This window comes from Salmo salar, chromosome ssa18, assembly GCF_905237065.1.
Source record: "Salmo salar chromosome ssa18, Ssal_v3.1, whole genome shotgun sequence".
NCBI lineage: Eukaryota > Metazoa > Chordata > Actinopteri > Salmoniformes > Salmonidae > Salmo > Salmo salar.
Window position 1 is genome coordinate 22,914,211 of NC_059459.1, and position 26,605 is coordinate 22,940,815.

At 41.1% G+C, this 26,605-nt stretch overlaps 1 protein-coding gene and 1 long non-coding RNA gene across 4 annotated transcripts; one reads left to right on the forward strand and one right to left on the reverse strand.

Annotated features, from left to right (window-relative positions):
* Positions 1–48: 48 nt before the first annotated feature.
* Positions 49–1,653, forward strand: LOC123728705 (uncharacterized). Its single transcript, XR_006760342.1, has 3 exons — positions 49–240; positions 340–405; positions 498–1,653. It is a non-coding gene; the product is annotated as an uncharacterized lncRNA (long non-coding RNA).
* Positions 1,654–8,704: 7,051 nt separating this feature from the next.
* Positions 8,705–24,535, reverse strand: LOC106577059 (uncharacterized). 3 transcript variants are annotated; one of them, XM_014154767.2, is made up of 5 exons: positions 24,265–24,535; positions 22,860–23,019; positions 22,477–22,687; positions 10,707–11,004; positions 8,705–10,560 (listed from the first exon to the last, which is right to left on the reverse strand). In XM_014154767.2, exons 2-5 carry the CDS (start codon positions 22,916–22,918, stop codon positions 10,157–10,159), a joined length of 972 nt encoding a protein of 323 aa, XP_014010242.1. In that variant the 5' UTR covers positions 22,919–23,019; positions 24,265–24,535; the 3' UTR covers positions 8,705–10,156. The 3 variants fall into 3 exon arrangements, with proteins under 3 accessions (XP_014010242.1, XP_014010243.1, XP_014010245.1); XM_014154768.2 differs by lacking the exon at positions 22,860–23,019 and having other exon boundaries at positions 24,265–24,520; XM_014154770.2 differs by lacking the exons at positions 22,477–22,687; positions 22,860–23,019 and having other exon boundaries at positions 24,265–24,523.
* Between the last annotated feature and the right edge of the window lie 2,070 nt (positions 24,536–26,605).

Below are 26,605 nucleotides of genomic sequence, written 5' to 3' on the forward strand. Positions count from 1 at the left end.
ATAGGGGGAGGGGAGGAGTGGGGGTGGGCGGCTCAAGCCCATCCACACCGAACAGATGCAGGGGGGGGAAGGGGTGAAGAGGAGGAGGAGGAGGAGGAGGAGGGGGGCAGCTACAGCCTGGTGGCTGTGACCCAAAGCATAAAGAACTTCATCAACGCCATGTCTTCACATGAGGGGTCCAACTACCCTGGTGAGACAGACGGACTGTCTGTCCACACTGTTCTACTTAGCCCTGTATCGGTATGCTAACTGTTATGAGATAATATTGTGTAGTATGCTAGCTGCTGGCTGGCTGACTTTAACGGGTATCAATGTAATTTGCCTTTGTTTATGTTACAGGTCCCATTCAAATGAGCCTTTCGGGTTTGATCCAGACTCTGGCCAGTGCACTGGACAGACTACTGGGTAAGTCGTTGCTAGTAGTAAGTGCTATATGAAGGCCGTATGTCACAGGTGGTCAGTGTACTTTTTACCTATGTCCTATGTAAATATCTCAGGGGCTAAGGATGAGGAGTTGGATTCAGATGATGAGGATGAGGCCATGGATGGTCCTACTGGACTGTGAGGGGATGAAGGGGCAGAGTCTTCAGAAGGTCTTAGGAAGTACATGGATGAGATGGACCATGAGCTTATGGGCACCAGCATGGGACAGCTTCAACCAGCAGGGAAGATGTGATCGATATTTACCACTTCTTGTTGCAGTGTGCAAATTCTGTAAAGAGTTCTTTGGAAAGAGGAAGGATTAGGGATGCATAAATTGCATTAATTGCATATAAATATGTAAAATAACAATACAATTCTATGATTCCAGCAGGACACCAATAAAGCAGGCCCAGCAGCCAATGGCTGCCCTCGTTCCCCCAGCGGGGAGGGTCTGCTGGGTGAGGATGAGGAGGAGATCCAGCCCCTGGACATAGACTTTAATCTGGTCACTAACCTCCTGGAGTCTCTGACCTCCCAGGCTGGGCTGGCCGGGCCGGCCTCTAACCTTCTGCAGAGTCTGGGCATCTGCTACCCAATACTGACCGTTCATGTCTAACACCTGCCACCCAATACTGACCGCTCACGATGAACACCTGCCCTCCAACTCTGACCATTCATGCTGAACACCTGCCCTCCAACTCTGACCATTCATGCTGAACACCTGCCCTCCAACTCTGACCATTCATGCTGAACACCTGCCCTCCAACTCTGACCATTCATGCTGAACACCTGCCCTCCAACTCTGACCATTCATGCTGAACACCTGCCCTCCAACTCTGACCATTCATGATTAACTCTGACCGCTCATTATGCCCTAGCAAAGAAAATCACCCAACACCTAGTTCATACTGTCTGCGCAGCCTAGATACACTGGCCTTTAAACTTTTTGCTCACACAGAGTACACCATGGACCACACCAGAATCAGTAATGTACATCAGGACAGTGGTTTGACAACTGGATCATGTTTGCAATTCTGATTCTGAATGCAGGATCTAAAAGGTAACTAACCCTAAAATGTTGTGATCCTAACGTAGAGGCACTTTCATCCCTGTTGGATATTTGAATCTGAATGTCCTAAATATAACATGTAGTTTCAAATGTGTTTTTTTTGTACAGCACTTAAATCATTACTTAGTCAAATAATAAAGCCATTATTTTTTGGGACAAAATGTGTGATCATTTTCTAAGTATATATGATGTTAAATGAGGTTAAGGCAGTGAAAATATAATTTACCCTGTGCCTTATTGTTACACAATCTCATTGTGATTCAATATTAACCAAAGCCCAGCCAATTTTATTAATACAATAGGCTATAGGCCCAGTACATTATCATTGCCAACTGGCTATGCTTGAATTACCCTGCCAGTGTTGTTCTACTCAAACAATTTTTAAATTACAGTATCTCACAAAAGTGAGTACACCCCTCACATTTTTGTAAATATATTTTGTTGCCAGCGGTTTAGACATTAATGGCTGTGTGTTGAGTTATTTTGAGGGGACAGCAAATTTACACTGTTATACAAGCTGTACACTCACTACTTTACATTGTAGCAAAGTGTCATTTCTTCAGTGTTGTCACATGAAAAGATATACTCAAATATTTACAAAAATGTGAGGGGTGTACTCACTTTTGTGAGATACTGTATATACAAAAAAAAAATTGGAATATGATCACACTGGTAGTATATAATTTGTTGTATTACTTGTGAGGCTGACGAGCCTAATATACAGCGCATTCGGGAAAGAATTCAGACCTCTTAACTTTTTCCACATTTTGTTACGTCACAGCCTTATTCTAAAATGGATTAAATTACAATGTTTTCCTCATCAATCTACACACACTACCCCGTAATGACAAATCAAAAACAGGCGTTCAGACATATTTGCAAATTTATAAAAAACAGAAATATCTTATTTACATAAGTATTCAGACCCTTCCAGAAAGACAACCATCTCTGCAGCACTCCACCAATCAGACCTTTATGGTAGAGTGGCCAGACGGAAGCCACTCCTCAGTAAAAGGCACATGACAGCCAGCTTGGAGTTTGCCAAAAGGTACCTGAAGGACTCTCAGATAATGAGAAACCAGATTCTTTGATCTGATGAAACCAAGATTGAACTCTTTGGCCTGAATACCAAGTGTCATGTCGGGAGGAAATGTGGCACCATCCCTACGGCGAAGCATGGTGGTGGCAGCATTATGCTGGGGGGATTTTTTTCCAGTGGATAGGACTGGGAGACTAGTCAGGCTCGAAAAAAAGATGAATGGAGAAAAGTACAGAGATCCTGCTCCAATCAAAATATATTTAAGACTTTAGATTTTTCAAAGTAGCCACCCTTTGCCTTGATGACTGCTTTGCACACACTTGGCATTCTCTCAACCAGCTTCATGAGGTAGTCACCTGCAATGCATTTCAATTAACAGGTGTGCCATGTTCATTTGTGGAATTTCTTTCCTTTTTAATGCGTTTGAGCATATCATCTGTGTTGTGACAAGGTAGGGATTGTATACAGAAGATAGCCCTATTTGGTAAAAGACTAAGTCCATATAATAGAAGAACAGCTCAAATAAGCAAAGAGAAACAACAGTCCATCATTACTTTAAGACATGAAGGTCAGTCAATGCGGAACATTTCAAAAACTTTGAAAGTTTGTTCAAGTGCAGTCGCAAAAACCATCAAGCGCTATGATGAAACTGGCTCTCATGAGGACCGCCACAGGAAAGGAAGACCCAGAGTACCTCTGCTGCAGAGGATAAGTTCATTAGAGTTAACTGCAACAAATAAATGCTTCACAGAGTTCAAGCAACAGACACATCTCAACATCAACTGTTCAGAGGGGACTGCGTGAATCAGGCCTTCATGGTCTGAACCACTACTAAAGGACAGCAATAAGAAGAAGAGACTTGCTTGGGCCAAGAAACATGAGCAATGGACATTAGACCGGTGGAAATCTGTCCTTTGGTCTGATGAGTCCAAATTTGAGATGTTTGGTTCCAACTGCAGTGTCTTTGTGAGACGCAGAGTAGGTGAACGGATGATCTCTGCATGTCTGGTTCCCACCGTGAAGCATGGAGGAGGTGTGAAGGTGTGGGGGTGCTTTGCTGGTCACACTGTCTGTGATTTATTTAGAATTCAAGGCACACTTAACCAGCATGGCTACCACAGCATTCTGTAGTGATACGCCATCCCATCTAGTTTGCACTTAGTGGTACTATCATTTGTTTTTCAACAGGACAATGACCCAAAACACACCTCCAGGCTGTGTAAGGGCTATTTGACCAAGGAGAGTGATGGAGTGCTGCTTCAGATGACCTGTCCTCCACAATCACCCAACATCAACCCAATTGAGATGGTTTGGGATGAGTTGGACCGCAGACTGAAGAAAAAGCAGCCAACAAGTGCTCAGCATATGTGGGAACTCCTTCAAGACTGTTGGAAAAGCATTCCTCATGACGTTGGTTGAGAGAATGCCAAGAGTGTGCAAAGGTGTCATCATGGCAAAGGGTGGCTACTTTGAAGAATATAAAATATAACATATATTTTGATTTGTTTAACACTTGTGTGTTATTTCATAGTTCTGATGTCTTCACTATTATTCAAAAATGTAGAAAATTGTAAAAACAAAGAAAGATGTTTTAATGAATTATGGGTCCAATCTTTTGACTGGTATTGTAAATATTTTTTTACTTGACTGATGGCCTGCATCTGATGTTCAGTCTGAGGGGAGCTAAGGAACATCAGTGAGGCTGCCTCGCACTGCATTATTTCTGCCTCATGCACACATTCATGTTGTTACTCCTATGACCAGTGAAAATGAAATATTCCTAGATTTAAAGAATGACACAAGCTGCAAGCTTGTCGGAACACTTTGCTATACTCATTCACTGCAGCTTCAGTGCTGGTTGTAGTGTGAGTGGAAGTAGGGAGAACACGCATTTCATTAAAACAGCAGCTCTTTCCTCTTTTCTTCTTACAGTCTATGGTTCAAGGAAAATGTGCAGACATGGTGATCTGACCAGTTGGTGATCACCGACATGGAGTGTATTGCTTATTACCATTAATCTTATCACTAACCATGTTACCATCCACAGTTTTTATGCGAGTAAAGTCATACCAAATGAAAAAAAAATCATGACAGCTGTGACGGATACAGGAAGCCGACAGATCATTTGTTCGTTTGACATATTGGGATCTTTTTGTGTCTGTAAAATGTAGAATGCGAGAAATTACAGGCAACATCTTCACTGAGCTAAAGGATAGAGCTGGCGCTTTCAAGGAGTGGGACACTAATCCCAACGCTTATAAGAAATCCCGCTAAGCCCTCAGACGAACCATCACACTTTAAACAGATCAACATTCACAAAGCCGCGGGGCCAGACTGATTACCAGGACGTGTACTCAAAGCATGCGCGGACCAACTGGCAAGTATCTTCACTGACATTTTCAACCTCTCCCTGACCGAGTCTGTAATACCTACATGTTTCAAACACACCACCATAGTCCCTATGTCCAAGAAAGCGAAGGTAACCTGCCTAAATGATTACCGCGTTGGTAGCCATGAAGTGCTTTGAAAGGCTGGTCATGGCTCACATCAACACCATCCTGCCGGAAACCCGAGACCCACTCCAATTCGCATTCAACAGATCCTCAGATGACGCAATCTTAATCGCACTCCACACTGCCCTTTCCCACCTGGACAAAAGGAACACCTATGTGAGAATGCTGTTCATTGACTACAGTTCAGTGTTCAACACCATAGTACCCACAAAGCTCATCACTGAGTTAAGGACCCTGGGACTAATCACCTCCCTCTGCAACTGGATCCTGGACTTCCTAACTGACTAACAGTTAGTAAGGGTAGGCAACTACATATTGGCCACGCTAATCCTCAACACTGGGGCCCCTCAGGGGTGCGTGTTTAGTCCCCTCCTGTTCACCCACGACTGCGTGGCCAAGCACGATTCCAACACCATCATTAAGTTTGCTGATGACACAACAGTGGTAGGCCTGATCACTGACAATGATGAGACAGCCTATAGGGAGGAGGACAGAGACCTGGCAGTATGGTACCAGGACAACAACCTCTCCCTCAATGTGAGCAAGACAAAGGAGCTGATCGTGGAATATAGGAAAAGGAGGGCCGAACAGGCCCCCATTAACATTGACGGGGCTGAAGTGGAGCAGGTCGAGAGCTTCAAGTTCCTTGGTGTCCACATCACCAACAAACTATCATGGTCCAAACACATAAAGACAGTTGTGAAGAGGGCACAAAAACATAATTCCCTCCTCAGGAGACTGAAAAGATTTGGCATGGGTTCCCAGATCCTTAAAGTTATGCAGCTGCACCATCGAGTGCATCCTGCTGAACAATTAATCAAATGGCCACCCATCTATTTACACTGCTACTACTCGCTCTTTATTATCTATGCATAGTCACTTTACAAATTACCTCGACTAACCTGTACTCCTGCACATTGACTCAGTCCCGGTACCCCCTGTATGTAGTCTCATTATTGTTATGTAATTTTGTTGTTACTTTTTGATATGATAAGATTGTTTAAACTTTAGTTTATTTCGTAAATATTTTCTTAACTCTTTCTTGAACTGCATTGTTGTTTAAGGGCTTGTAAGCATTTCTTGGTTAAGTATACACCTGTTGTATACACTCGGCGCATGTTAATAATACAATTTTATTTGATTTGAAATGGCAGGGGAAAGACCAAATATTGATATAAAAACCATCATGTCAAAGTAAACTTGGAGCCATGTGGTGAAATGGCGTTTGGTCCTTCCAACCATGCACTTTAGTAGGCCACAGATGAAATAACTTTGATGAACTTCACAGGGAGGTGAAAGTGCACGCTGATCTTGATGCGCCTTTCCAATAAATATCAAGGGTCTGATTCTGGTAACATGATGATCGATGCTTGACTGCCGTTTGACAAATACAAATAAAATAATCGCATTATGTCGAGCCTACCCGCACCGCATTCCCGCACTATCTGTGAGCTGTACAGGCACCAAGACCAGAGTAGGCCCATTTGCTATTTAACGCAACAGTTTTTGTGACAAATCTATAGTTCAAAATGCGATGGAAACACATATAACTTTAGATTTTTATTCAGTACATGAACCTTAAATGTAAGTCAGTTTGAAACAAAAATAGAACTGTTTGGCCATAATGACCATCGTTATGTTTGGAGGAAAAAGGGGGAGGCTTACAAGTCAAAGAACACCATCCCAAACATGAAGCACGGAGGTGGCAGCATCATGTTGTGGGGGTGCTTTGCTGAAGGAGGAACTGGTGCACTTCACAGGCCGCTCAGCAAGGAAGAAGCCACAGCTCCAAAACTGCCATAAAAAAGACAGACTACGGTTTGCAACTGCACATGGGGACAAAGATTGTACTTTTTGGAGAAATGTCCTCTGGTCTGATGAAACAAATATAGAACTGTTTGGCCATAATGAAAATCGTTATGTTTGGAGGAAAAAGGGTGATGCTTGCAAGCTGAAGAACACCACCCCAAATGTGAAGCACGGAGGTGGCAGCATCATGTTGTGGGGGTGCTTTGCTGAAGGAGGGACTGGTGCACTTCACAAAATAGATGGCATCATGAGGCAGGAAAATGATGTGGATATCTTGAAGCAACATCTCAAGACATCAGTCAGGAAGTTAAAGTTTGGTCACAAATGGGTCTTCCAAATGGACAATGACCCCAAGCATTCTTCCCCAAGTTGTGGCAAAATGGTTTAAGGACAACAAAGTCAAGGTATTGGAGTGGCCATCACAAAGCCCTGACCTCAATCCTATAGAAAATGTGTGGGCAGAACTGAAAAAGCGTGTGCGAGCAAGGAGGCCTACAAACCTAACTCAGTTACACCAGCTCTGTCAGGAGGAATGGGCCAACATTCACCCAACTTATTGTGGGAAACTTGTGGAAGGCTACCCGAAACGTTTGACCCAAGTTAAACAAGTTAAAGGCAATGCTACCAGATACTAATTGACTGTATGTTAACTTCTGACCCACTGGGAATGTGATAAAAGGAATAAAAGCTGAAATAAATAATTCTCTCTATTATTCTGACATTTCACATTCTTAAAATAAAGTGGTGATTCTAACTGACCTAAGACAGGGCATTTTTACTATGATTAAATGTCAGGAATTGTGAAAAACTGAGTTTAAATGTATTTGGCTAAGGTGTATATAAACTTCCGACTTCAACTGTAAATGTGATGAGTTTGCGGCATATTTCAGAGATAAGATGACACCCATTAGGATGGGTATCAGTCAAACAAGACCTGATGAGAAGTTCTTTATGTGCCCTAGTCTACTACGCAAAGGCACTATGGATTTATTTTCCCTGGTTGACACAGACATGTTCAGGAAATTGATATCACAACTTAAGACTTCTACCTGCCTTCTCGATCCTATCCCCACCACCTTCTTCAAAACTGTTTTTAATTGCATATCTGGAGAACGGCAAGCTATTGTTAACCACTCCCTGTTCAAAGGCACTTTCCTCACTGCACTAAAAACTGCTATGGTGAAACTCTGTCTGAAAAATAATCTAGATTCTTCAATACTTAGACATTTTCGGCCAATCTCCAACATTCCATTCTTAAGTAAAATTCTGTAGAAATTCGTGTTCAAACAAATAAATTATTCATTTTTTGCCAACTAACTCAATTTTTTTATTCCATTAGTTAAAGTTAAAGTGTTAAATGATCTTAGAGCCAATACAGATGCCAAACAGCTCTCTGTCCTTGTATTCTTGGATTTAAGTGCTGCATTTGACACTGTTGACCATGATGCCCTTCTGGACAGAATGTAGAGATGTGTTGGCCTCTCCGGTCCAGTTCTAAATTGGTTTAGGACGTATTTAACCGGTCAAGAGTTTTTTGTCACCCTTGGTGAACATAACTCAGAGAAAATACATATCACATGGCGTTCCACAAGGTTCGATTTTGGGTCTGGTACTGTTCAGTTTATATATGTTACCCCTTGGCAGCGTTATCAGAAATCACAGCAATGATTTTCATTGCTACGCAGACGATACACAACTTTACATTTCTGTGTTACCAGAGGATATTAGCTCCTCGGATAAATGATTAGACTGTATTAGTGATTTAAATACTTGGATGGCTAACAACTTCCTCCAGCTAAATCAAGACAAGACCGAGGTACTTGATGTTGGAGCCAAAGCACAGAGAGAGAATCTAGTCACGCATTTTAATTCACAGGCAAAGATAAAACAGCAGGTACAAAACCGAGGTGTTATTTTAGATTCTGAACTACATTTCGAATCACACATTAAGAATGTGACCAAAATAGCTTTTTACCACCTGAGGAACATTGCCAAACTGCATCCGTTTCTCTCTCAGGTTGCTACAGAGAGACTCATCCATGCTTTTTTTTTTACAAGCAGGCTAGACTACTGTAATGCTCTCCTGTCTGGTCTTCCAAATAAATCCTGCAAAACATATAGAATTCTGCAGCATGGGTACTGACCAAGACCAGACAGAGAGCACACATTATATCAGTTTTAAGGTCTGCACTGGCAGCCTGTGAGTTTTAGAATGAATTTTAAGATTATTTTATTGTTTTTTATATTAATCCAAGATTGTGCATGCCAATACATGTCAAATCAAATTATATTAGTCACATGCTTTGAATACAACAGGTGTGGACCTTACAGTGAAATGCTTACTTACAAGCCCCTGACCAACAATGCAGTTAAAAAAATAAAAATAAAAAAGAGATAAAAGTAACAAGTAATTAAAGAGCAGCAGTAAAATAACAATACCGAGACTATATACAGGAGGGTACCGGTACAGAGTCAATGTGCGGGGGCACTTGTTAGTCAAGGTAATTGAGGCAATATGTACATGTAGGTAGAGTTAAAGTGACTATGCATAGATGATAACAACAGAGCGACTCATCCATGCTGTTTAAAATGGCTAGACATGTTTAAAATGTCAGACATGCTTTTAAGTTATGTACCCAGTAGGTCCCTCACGTCCTCTGGCACTGGCCTTTTAACTATCCCAAAGCCTGGGACCAAGAGGAATGGAGAGGCAGCCTTTATGCTCCCAGCCTCTGGAATAACTTGCCAGAGAACTTGAGGGGGACCAAAACTGTGGACATATTTAAGAGATCTGAAAACACATCTTTTTAGCTTTGCTTTGACTTAGGGTGCCTTTTAGTCGTTCAGTTTGTGTCATTCTTAATTTTTTTTAATCTTATGTTTGTTGTGTAGTAAATATTTCAGCTTTTATTTCCATTATTTTAATTTTTTTCTTGTATAGCACATTGCGTTGCATTCCATGTCTGAAATGTGCTGTATAAATAAAGCTTGATTGGATTTGATTCAAGTCACCTGATAATTCCTATTTGGTTGAAGTTAACAATCAAATCAATCCAGCCCAAAGGTTAGGAACAAAATGCAAACGTAAATAAAGTCCCAAGCGATGCACCATGGGAGTTGAAGTCTTGGCTCCTAGACTGAATAATACTGCTCTGTAGTAAAACTATGTATCCTGCTCCTGGCACAGATCTAGGATCAGATTATCCTTGACAAATCCTCCCTTTAATCATTAAGAGGAATGCAAAACTGACTTCAGACTGACTAGTCTCTACAATAAACGTCATCCTCTTCTATGTTGGATCTCTACAACAGGCTGTACAAAGGTCTTGTTAATCCACGTGCCGTGTGAAGTATTGCTGCAGCCAGCGGTGAGAATGCCAGAGCAGCCATGTCGACCAAGAGATTCTGTAGCGCTCCCAGCAGCAGTATGGCCAGCAGGTACCCCATGAACAGCAGGCTATGCCAGCTACCCTCGCCTAGTGCCCGGGGGCCCTCCGGGTGCAGCAGGCACAGGAAGCCCAGCACCAAGCTCTGGTTCACCATCAGGGTGAAGTACAGGTCAAAGGGCGAGGTGTGGGAGCTGATGTGGTGCCGGTGCTCGTTTTCAGCCACCTTGGCCAGCCAGGTCAGAGAGAGGCTGTGGAGAAGGAGGGCCAGTGGGGCGTAAAGACACTCCAGAACCTCCACTGACGGGAGACCCTGAGACACTGCAGGGAGAAGGGGTGAGTTAGTGTACTGACACACAGATGATTGACACACCATCACATTTGAGGCTATGAGTCTGTTATTAACTGGTAAATGCTGGTTAGAGAGCCGACTTTCCCCTCAAGCTAAACACTGTAAACGCATTTACCTGTGATAGTGATGGAGGTGAAAGTGATGACTGTGATAAGGCCCGTTAGGTGGACTGATGGGAGTAGTGCCAGTCGCAGGCAGTGGCTCCAGCCCACACAGAGCAGGGGCAGCAGGCCCATGGTGAGTGGGTACATGCCAGAGTGGGCACTGGCCTCTGCCCACACACCCAGCACAGCCTGGGCACTCCCACAGATAGAGGGCACCAGCAGGCGCTCTCCCAGAGACAAAGAGTAGGGCTTCAGTGGCGCCAGGCCAATGGCATGGAGGACCAGCAAGTATAGCAGAGTCACCAGCACCTGGGAGAGATATCCCATAAACACAGGTAAACATTAGCCATCATTAGCCATTTTAAACATTAGACATCCTGGAGATTGCAAGAGGTAGCCAATTACTCCCTGCAGTATCAAGAAAAAAACGAACTCAGGTGATTTAGGGTATTTTTTGCCTTGGGCCTGTGTCTTCCAATCATGAATGTGCAACACATGTACTGTATCAATTCACCCAGGGTCTCACTCACAGATATACTGTAGTTCAACTTCACATGCGCAAGTACAGTGAAATGCTTCACTTGCAAGCTCAACCCAACAGTGCAGTAATCAATATCAAAATAGCATAACTAATAAAAAATGAAATGTATATATCATTTTTTTAAAACACAATAAATAAGAGAAGAAGCTATATACAAGGTCAGTGCCAGTACCACATTTACAATGTGCAGGGATACTGGAGTATTTGAGGTAGATATGTACATGTAGGCGAGGATTAGGAGAAAGTGACTGGTAGCAGGATAAATAATAAATATGATAATAATAACTAGATTGCAACTTTACAAGTAAAGTTGTGAGGCTTGCTAAAGCTCTTTTAAAAGTATTTTTGTGATAGTGACCAGTAGATAGTAACTTGAATAGTGAAATCATTTTAAAATCTATTGATAGTCAGTAGTGACCAGTAGATTTGGTCAGTAGTTGTGTGGTTCAATAGTTGTGGTCAGTAGTTGTGTGGTTGTGGTCAAAAGTTGTGTGGATATAGTAGTTAGATGTGTGGTCAAAAGTTATGTAGTTGTGGTCACTAGATGTGCTCAGCAGTTGTGTGGTTGTGGTCAGTTGTTGTGGTCAGTAGATAAGTGGGCAGTAGTTGTGTGGTCAGAAATTTTGCAGTTGTGGTCAGTATTTGTGTGGTTGTGGTCAGAAGTTGTGTGGTTGTGGTCAGTAGTTGTGTGGTTGTGGTCACTAGATGTAGTAAGCAGTTATGTGGTTGTGGTCAGAAGTTGAGTCATTGTTGTCAGTAGTTGTGTGGTTGTGGTCATTAGATGTGGTAAGAAACAGTTTTTGTGGTCAGAAGTTGTGTGGTTGTGGTCAGTAGTTGTGGTCAGCAGTTGAGTTGTCAATAGTTGTTTGGTAAGAAGTTGGGTGCTTCTGGTCAGTAGTTGTGTGCTTCTGGTATAAGTTGTGTAGTTGTTGTCAGTAGTTGTGTGGTTGTGGTCAGAAGTTGTGTGGTTGTGGTCAGTAGTTGTGTGGTTGTGGTCACTAAATGTGGTCAGAAGTTGTGTGGTTGTTGTCAGTAGTTGTGTGTTTGATCAGAAAGTGTGTGGTTGTGGTCAGTAGTGATGTTTTTATGGTCACTTTGTGTGGTTGTGTTCAGAATTTGTGTGGTTTTGGTCAGTAGTTGTGTGGTTGTGGTCAGTAGTTGTGTGGTTGTGGTCAGAAGTTGTGTGGTCAGTAGTTGTGGTAGGGAGTTGTGTGGTTGTGGTCAGTAGTTGTGTGGTCAGTAGTTGTGTGGCAGTGGTCAGACATTGTGTGGTTGTGGTCAGTAGTTCTGTGGTTGTGGTCACTAGATGTGGTCAGAAGTTGTGTGGTTGTGGTCAGTAGTTATGTAGTTGTGGACAGAAGTTGTGTGGTTGTGGACAGAAGTTGTGTGGTTGTGGTCAGTAGTTGTGGTCAGTAGATGAGAGATCAGTATTTGTGTTGTCAGAAGTTGTGTTGTTGTGGTCAGCAGTCATGTGGTTGTGATCACTAGATGTGGTAAGCAGTTGTGTTGTTGTGGTCAGAAGTTGTGTGGTTGTGGTCAGAAGTTGTTGTCAGCAGTTGAGTGGTCAGTAGTTTTGTGGTTTGGTCAATCGATGTGGTCAGCAGTTGTGTGGTTGTGGACAGAAGTTGTGTAGTTGTGGTCAGAAGTTGTAGTGGTCAGTAGTTATGTGGTCAGACGTTTTTCAGTTGTGGTCAGTATTTTTGTGGTTGTGGTCAGTAGTTGTGGTCAGCAGTTGTGTGGTTGTGGTCAGAATTTGTGTGGCTGTGGTCAGAAGTTGTGTTCTTGTCAGTAGTTGTGTGTTTGTGGTCACTAGATGTCGTCAGAAGTTGTGTGGTTGTGGTCACTAGATGTGGTCAGCAGTTGTGTGGTTGTGGTCAGTAGTTGTGGCCAGCAGTTGTGTGGTTGTGGTCAGAATTTGTGTGGCTGTGGTCAGAAGTTGTGTGTTTGTGGTCAGTACTTGTGTGGTTGTGGTCAGAAATTGTGCAGTTGTGGTCAGTAGTTATGTTTTAATGGTCACTAGATGTGGTCAGCAGTGGTGTTGTTGTGATCAGAAGTTATGTGGTTGTGGTCAGTAGCTGTGGTAGGCAGTCGAATGGTCAGTAGGTGTGTTCTCATAAGTTGTGTGGTTGTGGTCAGTAGTTGTGTGGTTGTGGTCAGTAATTTTGTGGTTGTGGTCAGTAGTTGTGGTCAGCAGTCGAATGGTTGGTAGGTGTGTTCTCATAAGTTGCATGGTTGTGGTCAGTAGTTGTGGTCAACAGTTGAATGTCAGTAGATGTGTTATCATAAGTTGCGTGGTTGTGGTCAGTAGTTGTGTGGTTGTGGTCAGTAGTTGTGTGGTTTTGGTCAGTAGTTGTGGTAGGGAGTTGTGTGGTTGTGGTCAGTAGTTGTGTGGTCAGTAGTTGTGTCGTTGTGGTCAGAAGTTGTGTGGTTGTGGTCAGAAGTTGTGTGGTTGTGGTCAGACATTGGGTGGTTGTGGTAAGTAGTTGTGTGGTCTGAGTTGTGTGGTTGTGGTAAGTAGTTGTGCGATTGTGGTCAGTGGTTGTGGTCAGTAGTTGTCGTCAGTGGTTGTGGTCAGTAGTTGTGTAGTTGTGGTTGTGGTCAGCAGTTGAATGGTTAGAAGGTGTGTTATCATAAGTTGTGTGGTTCTGTTCAGAAGTTGTGTGGTTGTTGTCAGTATCTCAGTGGTTGTGGTCACTAGATGCGGTCACATGTTGTGTGGTTGTGGTCACACGTTGTGTGGTTGTGGTCAGAAGTTGTGTGGTTGTTGTCAGTATCTCAGTGGTTGTGGTCACTAGATGCGGTCACATGTTGTGTGGTTGTGGTCACACGTTGTGTGGTTGTGGTCAGAAGTTGTGTGGTTGTTGTCAGTATCTCAGTGGTTGTGGTCACTAGATGAGGTCACATGTTGTGTGGTTGTGGTCAGAAGTTGTGTGGTTGTGGTCAGTAGTTGTGGTCAAAAGTTGAGTGGTAGGAAGTTGTGTGGTTGTGGTCAGACATTGTGTGGTTGTGGTCACTAGATGTGGTCAGAAGTTGTGTGGTTGTGGTCAGAAGTTGTGTGGTTGTGGTCAGTAGTTGTGTGGCTGTGGTCAGAAGTTGTGTGGTTATGGTCAGAAGTTGTGTGGTTGTGGTCAGATGTTGGATGGTTGTGGTCAGTAGGTTGTGGTCAGTAGAAGAGAGGTCAGTAGTTGTGTGGTCAGAGTTGTGTGGTTGTGGTAAGTAGTTGTGGTCACTAGATGTGGTAAGAAGTTGTATGGTTGTGGTCAGCAGTTGAGTGGTCAGTAGTTGAGTGGTCAGTGGTTGTGTGGTTATGGTCACTAGCGGTGTTCAGCAGTTGTGTGATTGTGGTCAGAAGTTGTGTGGTTGTGGTCAGTCATTGTGTGGTTGTGGTCACTAGATATGATAAGCAATTGTCTTATTGTGGTCAGAAGTTGTGTCTTTGTGGTCAGTAGTTGTGTGGTTGTGGTCAGTAGTTGTGTGGGTTATGGTAAGTCATTGTGTGGTTGTGGTCACTAAATATGGTAAGCAATTGTCTTATTGTGGTCAGAAGTTGTGTGGTTGTGGTCAGTAGTTGTGTGGTTGTGGTCAGAAGTTATGTTTTTATGGTCACTAGATGTGGTCAGCAGTAGTGTGGTAGTGGTCAGAAGTTGTGGTCAGTGGTTGAGGTCAGCAGTTGGATGGTCATTAGGTGTGTTATCATAAGTTGTGTGGTTGTGATCAGTAGTTGTGTGGTTGTGGTCAGAAGTTGTGTGGTTGTTGTCAGTAGCTCTGTGGTTGTGGTCACTAGATGTGGTCAGAAGTTGTGTGATTGTGGTCACTACTTGTGCGGTTGTGGTCAAACGTTGTGTGGTTGTGGTCAATAGATGTGGTCAGTAGTTGTGTGGTTGTGGTCTGTAGTTGTGTGGTCAATATTTGTGTAGTTGTGATCAGTAATTGTGGTCACTCTCTTCACCCTCATCATCATTTTTGCCCTCTGTGTCTGAGTATCAATAGCAACGGCTCCATTTAGGCTGCTCAATGATGACACCTGTTAGTAGACATTTTTACATTTGACATTTTAGTCATTTAGCAGACGCTCTTATCCAGAGCGACTTACAGTAGTGAATGCATATATTTCATACATTTTTTTCCGTACTGGTCCCCCGTGGGACGTGAGCTAGAAACTTTCTGTCGCTCTAAACTCTGTCTAAACTCTGTCAAACATCTGTAACTTTTTATTGGTATAAACTATTCCTAATCCGCTCTATCCAGTCACAGGGGTACACCTCACCCTTCTCTTTAGAGACAGGCAAACTAGCCAGTTAAGTTATTTAGAGCACTTAGCCTGATCCTGCAAAGCAGGACAAAGCTAGTAAGCATTAGAAATCTTCTCTTTATCATTCCAGGTCGTCCAGACCGGGAAAGTATTCTTAATCTTAACGCTAGCTGTTTGGTCTGAAACAGATTGACAAATCATGGGAATTTGAAGAGACATTCATTGAAGGGAGTCAAGCATTGCTAGGTGACAGTAGCCTTGGCAACACTGCTGCCTTTTGGCTAAATGTCACATCTGTCGTCAGGAATGGACCAAGGCGCAGCGGGTTGCGTGTTCAACAACATATTTATTAAAGGACGTTGACCATGGAAAAACAAGAAAATACAGCAACACGACAGGAACAGTTTTGCATGCTAACAAAATGCAGTGCAAAAACAATTACCCACAAAATCCAAACCAAACACACCTAATTATAGGACTCTCAATCAGAGGCAACTAGAAACACCTGCCTCCAATTGAGAGTCCAACACTCAAACCTAAACATAGAAAAACTAAACTAGACAGAACGTAGAAATACATACAAAAACACAAACCCTCTGCCACATCCTGACCAAAACTAATACAATTACTCCCTCTGCTGGTCAGGACGTGACACTAAAGCAAGTGTGAGAAACATGCTAACATACAGTACAGTGCATTCGGAAAGTATTCCCTTCCCTTTTTCCACATTGTGTTTTGTTACGGCCTTATTCTAAAATGTATTAAATCCTTTTTTCCCTCATCTATCTACACACAATACCCAATAATGAAAAAGTGAAAACAGGTTTTTAGAAATGTTTGCAGATGTATTCAAATAAAAAAACAGACACCTTTTTTACGTAAGTATTCAGACCCTTTGCTATGAGACTCGAAATTGAGCTCAGGTGCATCCTGTTTCCATTCATCATCCTTGAGATGTTTTTACAACTTGATTGGAGTCCACCTGTGGTAAATTCAATTGATTAGACATGATTTGGAAAAGCACACACCTGTTTATATAAGGTCCCACAGTTGACAGTGCATGTGAGAACAAAAAAACAAAGCATGAGGTCGAACGAATTGTCCATAGAGCTCCGAGACAGGATTGCGTTGACGCACAGATCTGGGGAAGGGTGCCTCAGAAACTTGTGCAGCATTGAAGGTCTCATAGAACACAGTGGCTCCGTCATTTTTAAATGGAAGTAGTTCGGAACCACAGCTGGCTGCCTGGCCAAACTAAGCAATCGTGGAGAGAAGGGCCTTGGTCAGGGAGGTGGCCAAGAACCCGATGGTCACTCTGACATAGCTCCAGAGTTTCTCTGTGGGGATGGGAGAACCTTCCAGAAGGACAACCATCTCTGCAGCACTTCACCAATCAGGCCGTTATGTTAGTGTGGCCAGACGGAAGCCACTCCTCAGTAAAAGGCACATGAAAGCCCGCTTGGAGTTTGCCAAAAGGCACCTAAAGGACTCTCAGACCATGAAAAACAAGATTCTCTGGTCTGATGAAACCAAGATTGAACTCTTTGGCCTGAATGCCAAGTGTCACGTCTGGAGGAAACCTGGCACCATCCCTACGGTGAAGCATGGTGGTGGCAGCATCATGCTGTGAGGATGTTTTTCAACGGCAGGGACTGGGAGACTAGTCAGGATCGAGGGGAAGATGAACGGAGCAAAGTATATAGAGATCCTTGATGAAAACCTGCTCCAGAGTGCTCAGGACCTCAGACTGGGGTGAAGGCTCACCTTCCAACAGGACAGCAACCCTAAGCACACAGTCACAACAATGCAGGAGTGGCTTTGGGATAAGTCTCTGAATGTCCTTGAGTGGCCCAGCCAGAGCCCGGACTTGAACCCATTCGAACATCTCTGGAGAGACCTGAAAATAGCTGTGCAGCAACACTCCCCATCCAACCTGACAGAGCTTGAGAGGATCTGCAGAGAAGAATGGGAGAAACTCCCCAAATACAGATGTGCCGTGCTTGTAGCATCATACCCAAGAAGACTTGAGGCTGTAATCACTTCCAAAGGTGCTTCAACAAAGTACTGGGTCTGAATACTTATGTAAATGTAATATTTCACTTTTCTATTTATAATACATTTGCAAAAAAAACGGTTTTTGCTTTGTCATTATGGGGTATTGTGTGTAGATTAATGAGATAAAAAAATATATTTTAGAATAAGGCTGTAACGTAACAAAGTGTGAAAAAAGTCAAGGGGTCTGAATACTTTCTGAAAGTCAAGTGCACCTATAGGCCTACAGCTGGCCAATCAGATAGCTCAGATCACCCTGTCTGCACATTTCTCAAGCTATACTGTAAAAAGAAACCTTGAACGCACAGCAAGTTGATACTGTGAGATTTCAAAACTTGTAAAACCATGACTAGAGAGAGACTCAATGAATACAGCAATGACCAGCAGTTTTTATGAATACGTTGTTATTCAGCACTGTCAACACTTTGTTCGACAATTTCTTTATTATTATAATACTTTTTTCTCAGGGGGTGGATCAGCTTTAATATCGAGGATAGATTGTTGCTTCCATCAATGTAATTGTCTGCATCATTTCCAATCCCAATTGGAGTAAACTGATAAACATTAACACTTACGCTTCGACCTTCAGTTTACATACATATTATACACATTTTACAGACACAATCTATTTTACAATAGTTATATTTTGTTTGTTTTTAGTCCTTCCTCTATTTCTGATGTCCATCCAGTTTGATTTATATTTGAAACTGTGCTATTTCACAACATCTCTGAACCTATATACATTTTACAGACCCCGTATGTTTTACATTGGTTATCTTGTTATTAGTCCCACCCTTCAGCTCCATTCAACCCCTCCCATCTATCTCTTAACATCATCCATTTTGTATTTCTATTTGCCATATATTTTTCAACTGTGCTGTGATGCTTCACAAAATAATTGAACCTTTCTATTCTCATAGCTTCTACAGATTGTAAATTAAAGATAAACATTTTTGCTAAAATAATTATTATATCATTGATCGATTGACTATGACTTTTCAAATCACCCAGTTTTGCTATCTGCAGAGTTAGTTCAAGGTAAATGTTGCTATTCTTCAGCCATTCCTGGACCTGTGACCAAAAACGAGCTACATATGGACAATACCAAAATAAATGATCTAATGACTCTGCCTCCTCGCAGCAAAATCAGCAGAGCTGGGAAGATTGTATCCCCCATATATATATATATAACATTCTATTGGTTGCAAGAATTTTGTAAAATAATTTAAATTGAAAAATTTGAAGTTTTGAATCCGGCATCATTTTGCATGTCAAATCATAAACCATGTGCCATGGAATCGGTACATCGAAAATCTCTTCCCAACTATTTTGCAATTTATATGGCACAACTGTCATTTTTTTGGTCCTTAATTGAAATTGCTATATATTTTTATTTATCACAATTTTCTTTAACCATTTTTGGTCTTTAATGAAAGCCGGACAGACAAGTTCCTTACTTTTTCCCCCTTCCACTTGCCTCTTCCATATTTGTGCTAATGCTGCAATTAGTTGGTTGTAATTTTGGGTAAAGCAGACATTTCCATATGTTTGTGGTAGCTGCATGTGTGACATAACTCCACCAGTGCTAAAAACTATACCTTTAAAAAATATATATATTGAAAAATACATTTTTTTGATCAATTAGTATATTTGATTTTAACCACAATATTTGTTGTATTATTTGTTCTGTCTTCTTAGACGGATTAAACTGAAATTGCAACCAACTTTCTAAGGCTAGTTTAGTTTGAAAAAATAATGATATTTTGGAGATTATTTTGTTTTCAAATAACCGAAAGTGAGCAGTTGTAATCTAAATAAAGGGGAAAAGGCCATTCTTGAACATGGGGTGAGACATTCTTACTAATTTACTAGAAAACCATAACTTTTGTATGACTAATGCCTTTAGTGAGAGGTCTAATGCTTTAATATTTAATCATTTCTGCCCTCTGAATTCAGATTTGTTATATTAATAGGCCCTTTTAATTTTGTCTGGCTTGCCATTCCAAATAAAATGTAATATTTTTTGTTCATGTAATTTAAAAAGCAGATCACTAGGTGTAGGCAAAACCATAAGCAAATAGGTAAACTGTAATATGACTAAAGAGTTAATCAGGGTGATTTTTCCACAAACAGACAGGTATTTTCCTTTCCATGGTAGCAAGATCTTGTCTATTTTTGCTAACTTTCTATTGAAATGTATTGGAGTGAGATCATTTCTTTCTTTTGGGATTTGTATACCGAGTATGTCCACATCTCCGTCAGACCATTTAATTGGTAAACTACACGGTAATGTAAAATTAGCATTTTTTTTGTGATCCAATATGTAATATAGTACACTTTTCTTCCCTGTGGCTCAGTTGGTAGAGCATGGTGTTTGCAACGCCAGCATGGTGTGTGCAACGCCAGGGTTGTGGGTTTGATTCCCACGGGGGGTCAGTACAATAAAACATTTATGAAATGTATGCATTCACTACTGTAAGTCGCTCTGGATAAGAGCGTCTGCTAAATGACGTAAATGTAAAAATGTTATCATAATTTGGTTTTAATCCAGGGAGGTTAGCAAAAGTATATAGATCCTCTATGAGGCTGTGGAGGGATTCTAATTGTAGTTTTAAAATAAAACATGAATTATCAGCGCACAATGACACCTTTGTTTTTAAGCCATGGATTTCTAATCCCTCAATATTATTGTTGGATCTAATTTTAACAGCTAACATTTAGATGGCAATAATAAATTGATATGCCGATAGTGGACAACCTTGTTTTACTCCTCTTGACAGTTTAAAACTTTCTGAGATGTAGCCATTATTTACTATTTTACACCTAGGGTTACTATACATAACTTTAACCCATTTTATAAGAGATTCTGCAAAATGTAAATATTCTAGGCATTCATATATAAACTCTACTCGTACTTTATCAAAAGCCTTTTCAAAATCAGCTATGAAACCAGGCTTGGTTTCCCCGATATTTCATAGTATTCTATTGTTTCCAGTACTTGTCTTATATTATCTCCAATATAACATCCATGTAAAAAACCTGTCTGATTAGGATGAATAATATCTGACAATAACTTTTTAATTCTATGCTCCAAGCATTTAGCTAGAATTTTTGCATTACAGTAAGAGGCCTCCAATTTTTTAAATGGACTGTATCTTCATATATACCACTTGGATCCTGTTTCAGTAATAATAAAATCAGACCTTCTTGTTGCATGACCGATAATCTACCATTTACATAGGAGTGGTTAATAACTAACATGCTAAAAATGGTCCTTGGAGTATATCAGAACAAGTTTGGCATACTACCACTGGTATGCCATCCAGCCCTGGAGTTTTCCCAGACATAAAGGCTATAATTGCATCAAGAAGTTCTTCCTCTGTAATTTGGCCTTCACATGAGTCTTTCTGTACAGATGTGAATTTTACATTAATAATAGGGAATAAATCTATACAATTAGCTTCAGTTACTGGAGATGGAGGAGACTGAAATGAAAACATATTCTTAAAGTACTTCACTTCCTCTTTCAAAATATCGTTCGGTGAATCATGCATGACTCCATTTGTAACAAGTTTCAATAAAAAAATCGGTAGCATTTCTATGTTGAAGACTGAAAAATGATTTGGTCAATTTTTCCCCATATTCCATCCAGTCCATTTCTTTTTATAATATATTACACTGGATCTTTCTTGAATAAGTTCCTCCATTTCTTTTTGTTTTTCCTCTATCTTAATTTATGCCTCTATGGTACAGTTTTTATTGCTATCAAACTGTACTGTCCTTCAATTTCCTTTGTTAATATGTACTCTTTTGACCTAAATTGCTTTTGTTTTATAGATGAGTACTGAATTGCATGGCTTCTAAAGGCACATTTAAAAGTGTTCCATACAATAAGGGGAATATGTACATTCTCCCTACTTCCACTCACACTACAACCAGCACTGCAGCTGCAATGAGTGAGTGTAGCAAAGTGTTCAGATGAGCTTGCGTTGTTATTATTAGCGGCTTCTGTCTTCTTTATTATCAAGGAATATTTCACTTTCTCTGGTCATAGGAGTAATGCAGGAATAATGCAGTGTGACTTGAGTTTTGCCATCAGCTGGAAGACTGTGTCCCCTTTTCTCTGTGGAGGGAGGGAAAGTGGAGGGACGGTGAGAGGCAGCCTCACCGCTGCTCCTTGCCTCCCCTCAGACTGACCATCAGATGCAGGCCATCAGCCCAGTAAAAAAAAGCTAATGATTATGCTCACTCAGCTGTGCCTCACAAATGATACAACAAATGACCTATTACCAGTGTGATCATATACTGTACACGTTTTTTTTGTATGTGTATATATAGATGATTTCAAAATGGTCAGAGAATAACAACATCGGCAGGCTTATAGCCTACTGCACAAACGTCATTGCTACAGAACTGTTTTTAATTGGTTAATGTTGCATAGGCTTACGTTGTTTAAGTCATGTTTAAAAACAATCTGAGCGGTAGATCTGGGCTCGACTCAGAAATTGATCTTGACTCAGAAAAGGTTGGTGACCATTGCTGTAAGTGTACACATACATGGAGACTCCCTAATATACAAGCACACATGTTCACTCATAACCACATTCTATAAGCACATAAATCAAATAAAATGTTATTGGTCACATACACATATTTAGCAGATGTTATTGCGGTTGTAGTGAAATGCTTGTGTTCCTAGCTCCAACAGTACTAGCATCAGGGGAGTAGCCATACTAATCTATGGGAACAGATTGAGAATATGTGACTAGAAGCACATTTCAGGAATTAGCGATATTATCATTTGTAAAAGTTACCACATAGCAAAGGCCTAATGATGATAAGAAACATTATGTTGGCTCATGCAAAATCCCAACACCACAACTCAAAACCCGATACAGATTATTCCTATGATAACCCTGAACAAATGGTGGCCTACCTGTAAAAAGGTGATTGGTACAGCAAATGGGTAGTGGTACTGGGGAATGAAGATGTCAGCTACAAAGCTGCGGAGCCGATCTGCCAGGGCATATAACACCACGACCACAAGGGTGGCGCTAAAGCAGAGTAATGGCACAAGAGGCTTCCATACATCAGATGAAAGCCTCCTCAGTGTACAAGCACTCCTCCTCCATCTCATCCACCAGGGACTGCTCAGGGAACACAATGGTACAGAGTGTTACGGATGGAGTGTAGTTCATGAGATTATTGATTAACACATACACTAATTGGAATGCACTGCAATTAACTGCTTATCAAACAAGTGTCTACATTTAAGTACTATTTAACTATTGTCTACTATTATACAAAACAGGTGAATACCATTCTGTGAGGAGACAGCCCCAGGTAGTGGGGTGGGTACCCCTGTGGTTCATTGTCATACTCCAACTGCCTCTCAGCGAGGGGAAGAGGGGCTGGAGTCAAGCTATCAACCCTTCTACTGCATCAGGTAATGGAGGTAGAGTCATCGTTCTTCCACTCCCTAAATATTGGGCGATCACCGATCACTTCCATGGCACAAATCACATTGATATCTTTATTTCTTTATTATTTTAACTTACCATTGCGGTGAGGTACTGTAGTTGTAATTGCCAAAACACTTTGACAGAACAATAAATGGAATGCACCCTATATATACTCAGACACTAATCTATAAGCCCTGAACTTTAGACTCTGTCACTAACCGGCTACCACCTGGTACTCTACCCTGCACCTTAGAGATTGCTGCCCTACACTCTTAGAAAAAAGGTGCTATCTAGAACCAAAAAGGGTTCTTCAGCTGTCCTCATTGAAGAACCCTTTGAATAATCCCTTTTGGTTCCAGGTTGAACCCTTTAGAACCCATTCTACCTGGAATCAAAAGGGATCTCCTATGGGGACAGAACCCTTTTGTACAGTACATAGTCATTGAACACTGGTCACTTTAATAATGTTTACATACTGTTTTACCCACTTCATATGTAAGTACTGTATTTTAGTCAAGGCTTATCCTATTTAACTACTGCTGTACACACCTTTTATATTCACATTCTATCCAATTTGCATGGGGTTTTGTACTGTGTATTTTTATACTGGATTCTTGACATAGCTCACTCTAATATATCTACGCTACATATCATTCTTAGTATATCTTTTGTAAATTCATCCGGTGTATATATGTATAGATTGCATTTGGATTACTGTTACAGTGCTTTTTCGTTCTACATTTCTTAATTTCTTGTTATTTTAATAATTTTCTATTTGTGTACTTGTTTGGCATTTTACTGCATTGTTAGGAGCTAGTACAATAAGCATTTCGCAGCACCCGCTATAACATACGCTAAACTGTCTACGCAACCAACAAACTTTGATTTATAAGAAAATGTTCTGTTGTTTCCTAGACATTTCATATCCACCTTTCTATCTGTAATCTGTAATATAGGGTGGGAGGATTGGTTTGTTTTTACAAATATTAGTAATATTATCAGATTGGAAATGTCATTATGTAAATAAACCATGCATATTGTACTTTTTTACATCTTGGTAAACGGAACTTACTGAAGGGACGATGATACTGTACAATGGTAGTGTACATAGCTAGTCTGTATGTAACCTCACACACGAGAATCATAAACATGTGACATAGGCAACATATAAAACTCAAATAGACCCAAGCATAAGAACAGCAAATCTAACATTGTTACACTTAATATGTGCACGATGAAAAATGTCAAACTGATGGACTTACCATTGAGTCTCAATTGTTCCATCATGGTGTTTTTACAAAAGGTGTTTATTCCACTAATTCAACATTCCACAGTCTCCTCCAGCGTCCCTCTTCTGTCTCTCCTCTCCAAGCAATATCCACAGATGAAACAGCTTGGTGGGGTATATTAACCACAGAAGCGTGTTCCTTATCAACCAGGTATAAAACAGTGCCCTTCCTCTGTTCTGTGTGGCAGCAGTGGAGTGTGTGATGGCCAATGGCCCGAGCGGAATGCATTTTCCATGAGAACCTACATGAACACTAAGCACTCAGTTAGCTATTGACATCTAGATGGACTTTAACCTCACAAAGTGTCTCTGTTCGTGGGCAAAAACCACTAACAAATAAAGTATGTGTCTATATATTCTTGAATAGGGAAATATTGTTACATTTGCATTGCATCAAACTCCATCTCTATTTTGTTTAACAGAAAAGGATTAAGAAACAGTAGCCCTCTAAAATGAGTGATGAACAGTTGTTCTGCACACCACATGTAAATAGATCACCCAAAGATGGCTGATATAATCCCTAGAAGGAGTGGTGTTTTCAGATAGAACAATCTGACAGATTTTACCCCATGCATGCCAGCTGGTTATATACCCAGGATGCAATTGTAGGTATTGTATACCCTGAAGCTATTTGGAAAATAACTGTGAGCCACATTGTAGATGGTCGTAAACTTTGGCACATTGTACAATTAGCATGGCTTGGTCCTAGTTTTATGCTATATGCTTGTAGAGCTTATACTGTATGTAGCCTATTGTTAAAAGCACATATACAGTACCTGTGTGTGTGTCATGACTGCTTTATATACTGTATGGAAATTCTGTTAGACCTATGTCTGATCTTTGACTTTCCTTTCTTAGATTCCTAAATAAGCAATGTATTTGTCTGATCTATGCTCAGTGTTTATAGCTGTACATATGTACCTTATCATTCAACTAGGATACTAGAACACAAATGTGACATGCCATACTGCTTAGTATGACTTCACGGAGGAGTGTCTAATCCTACAGTAACTCTGGCGGGAATCTCATCACTGATCATTCACAGCGTGGTACAGACATCTGCTTGTGACATTGTTGACCCCCCCCCCCCCCACCCCTAAATTCAAAGGGCCTTATTGACATGGGAAACATATGATAACATTGCCAAAGCAAGTGAAATAGATAATAAACAATAGTGAAATAAACAATACAACATGTACAGTAAACATTACACTCACAAATGTTTCAAAGGAATAGAGACATTTTACATGTCATATCTCTCTCTCCTCTCGCTCTCTCTGTCTCTGTCCTAACTCTCCGCAACACTGATACTCCTGTGCTATTCCAGCAGAGGAGAACAGACATGATCAAGTATTTCTTTTTTTTTTTTTTTGCCTGAACAAATTACTGAAAATACATGTGTTAGTGAACACAGAACATGCATGTGAGTGTGTGTACTAGCTGGCCTCTGTATCTCCCTGCCAAACTTCACAACACCTCAGAAATGTGTAGTAACCGGAGCCATGCAGCCATCTGGGCAAAGCCCTCAAAGTAAACAGACTCATGTGACTTGAGAAGAGGTGCTTCTCTGATCTCTGTATTCAAACAGCAAAGAGGGCCTAATGCATAACCAGGGTACTATAGCAACATGCCTGATCAAACTAGCACACAACACAGTGGAGATACAGTACTTTGATGGAACCTGGAGAGACGGATTCATCAAGATTGGTTGATACTTTATCAGTAACATCAACAGTTCGACTTATTAAAATAATTAATCAAGCTGATGTCCTCACCATTGTGTGGTTGTGTTGTATTGTATAATCATATAAGCTTATACGCCTAATATATTTCAGTGTCTATGACTGCCATAGGTATTCATAAAAAGATCAACAATTGAAATATCTGTTGAACATGTTGGAGGTGTTTAATGGATCTGTCGATTGTAGAATAATATAGAATAATTATTGATAGAATCATTTGATTTGGGAGGGATGGAGTCATACAACAGGGGTCCATGAGGAAAACCTGATTTGGGGTGGTGTTCATGGTCTGACTATATGGTAGAGTGAGACCCAAGGCCGTTCTCTTCTTTCTATCACTCTCCTCCCTCACCTGTCACAGCCAGCACCCATGTGGCATTCTAGAGCACTTATCACTGCTAAGTCGTCAAGGCAACCCGCTAAAATAAGGCCCTGACAAGGAGGTGTGAGAGTGACCAAGAAAAAAGGCAAGGAAAACAACTATTTTACACCGGAGCCAAGCAAACCAGTTTTGTGGCAATTTGACAGACATTTAACCATATATTTGGTTGGCTGGTCAAGAATTTGCCAGAA

Excerpts from the sequence above, each read along its gene's own strand:
- LOC106577059 (XM_014154767.2), bottom strand. The coding sequence starts at position 22,918 with ATGACAATGAACCACAGGGGTACCCACCCCACTACCTGGGGCTGTCTC. Across the intron at positions 22,688-22,859 it reads GGCTGTCTCCTCACAGAATG|TCCCTGGTGGATGAGATGGA; the intron begins GTATTCACCTGT and ends TTCCCTGAGCAG. Across the intron at positions 10,561-10,706 it reads CACCTCCATCACTATCACAG|TGTCTCAGGGTCTCCCGTCA; the intron begins GTAAATGCGTTT and ends TTCTCCCTGCAG.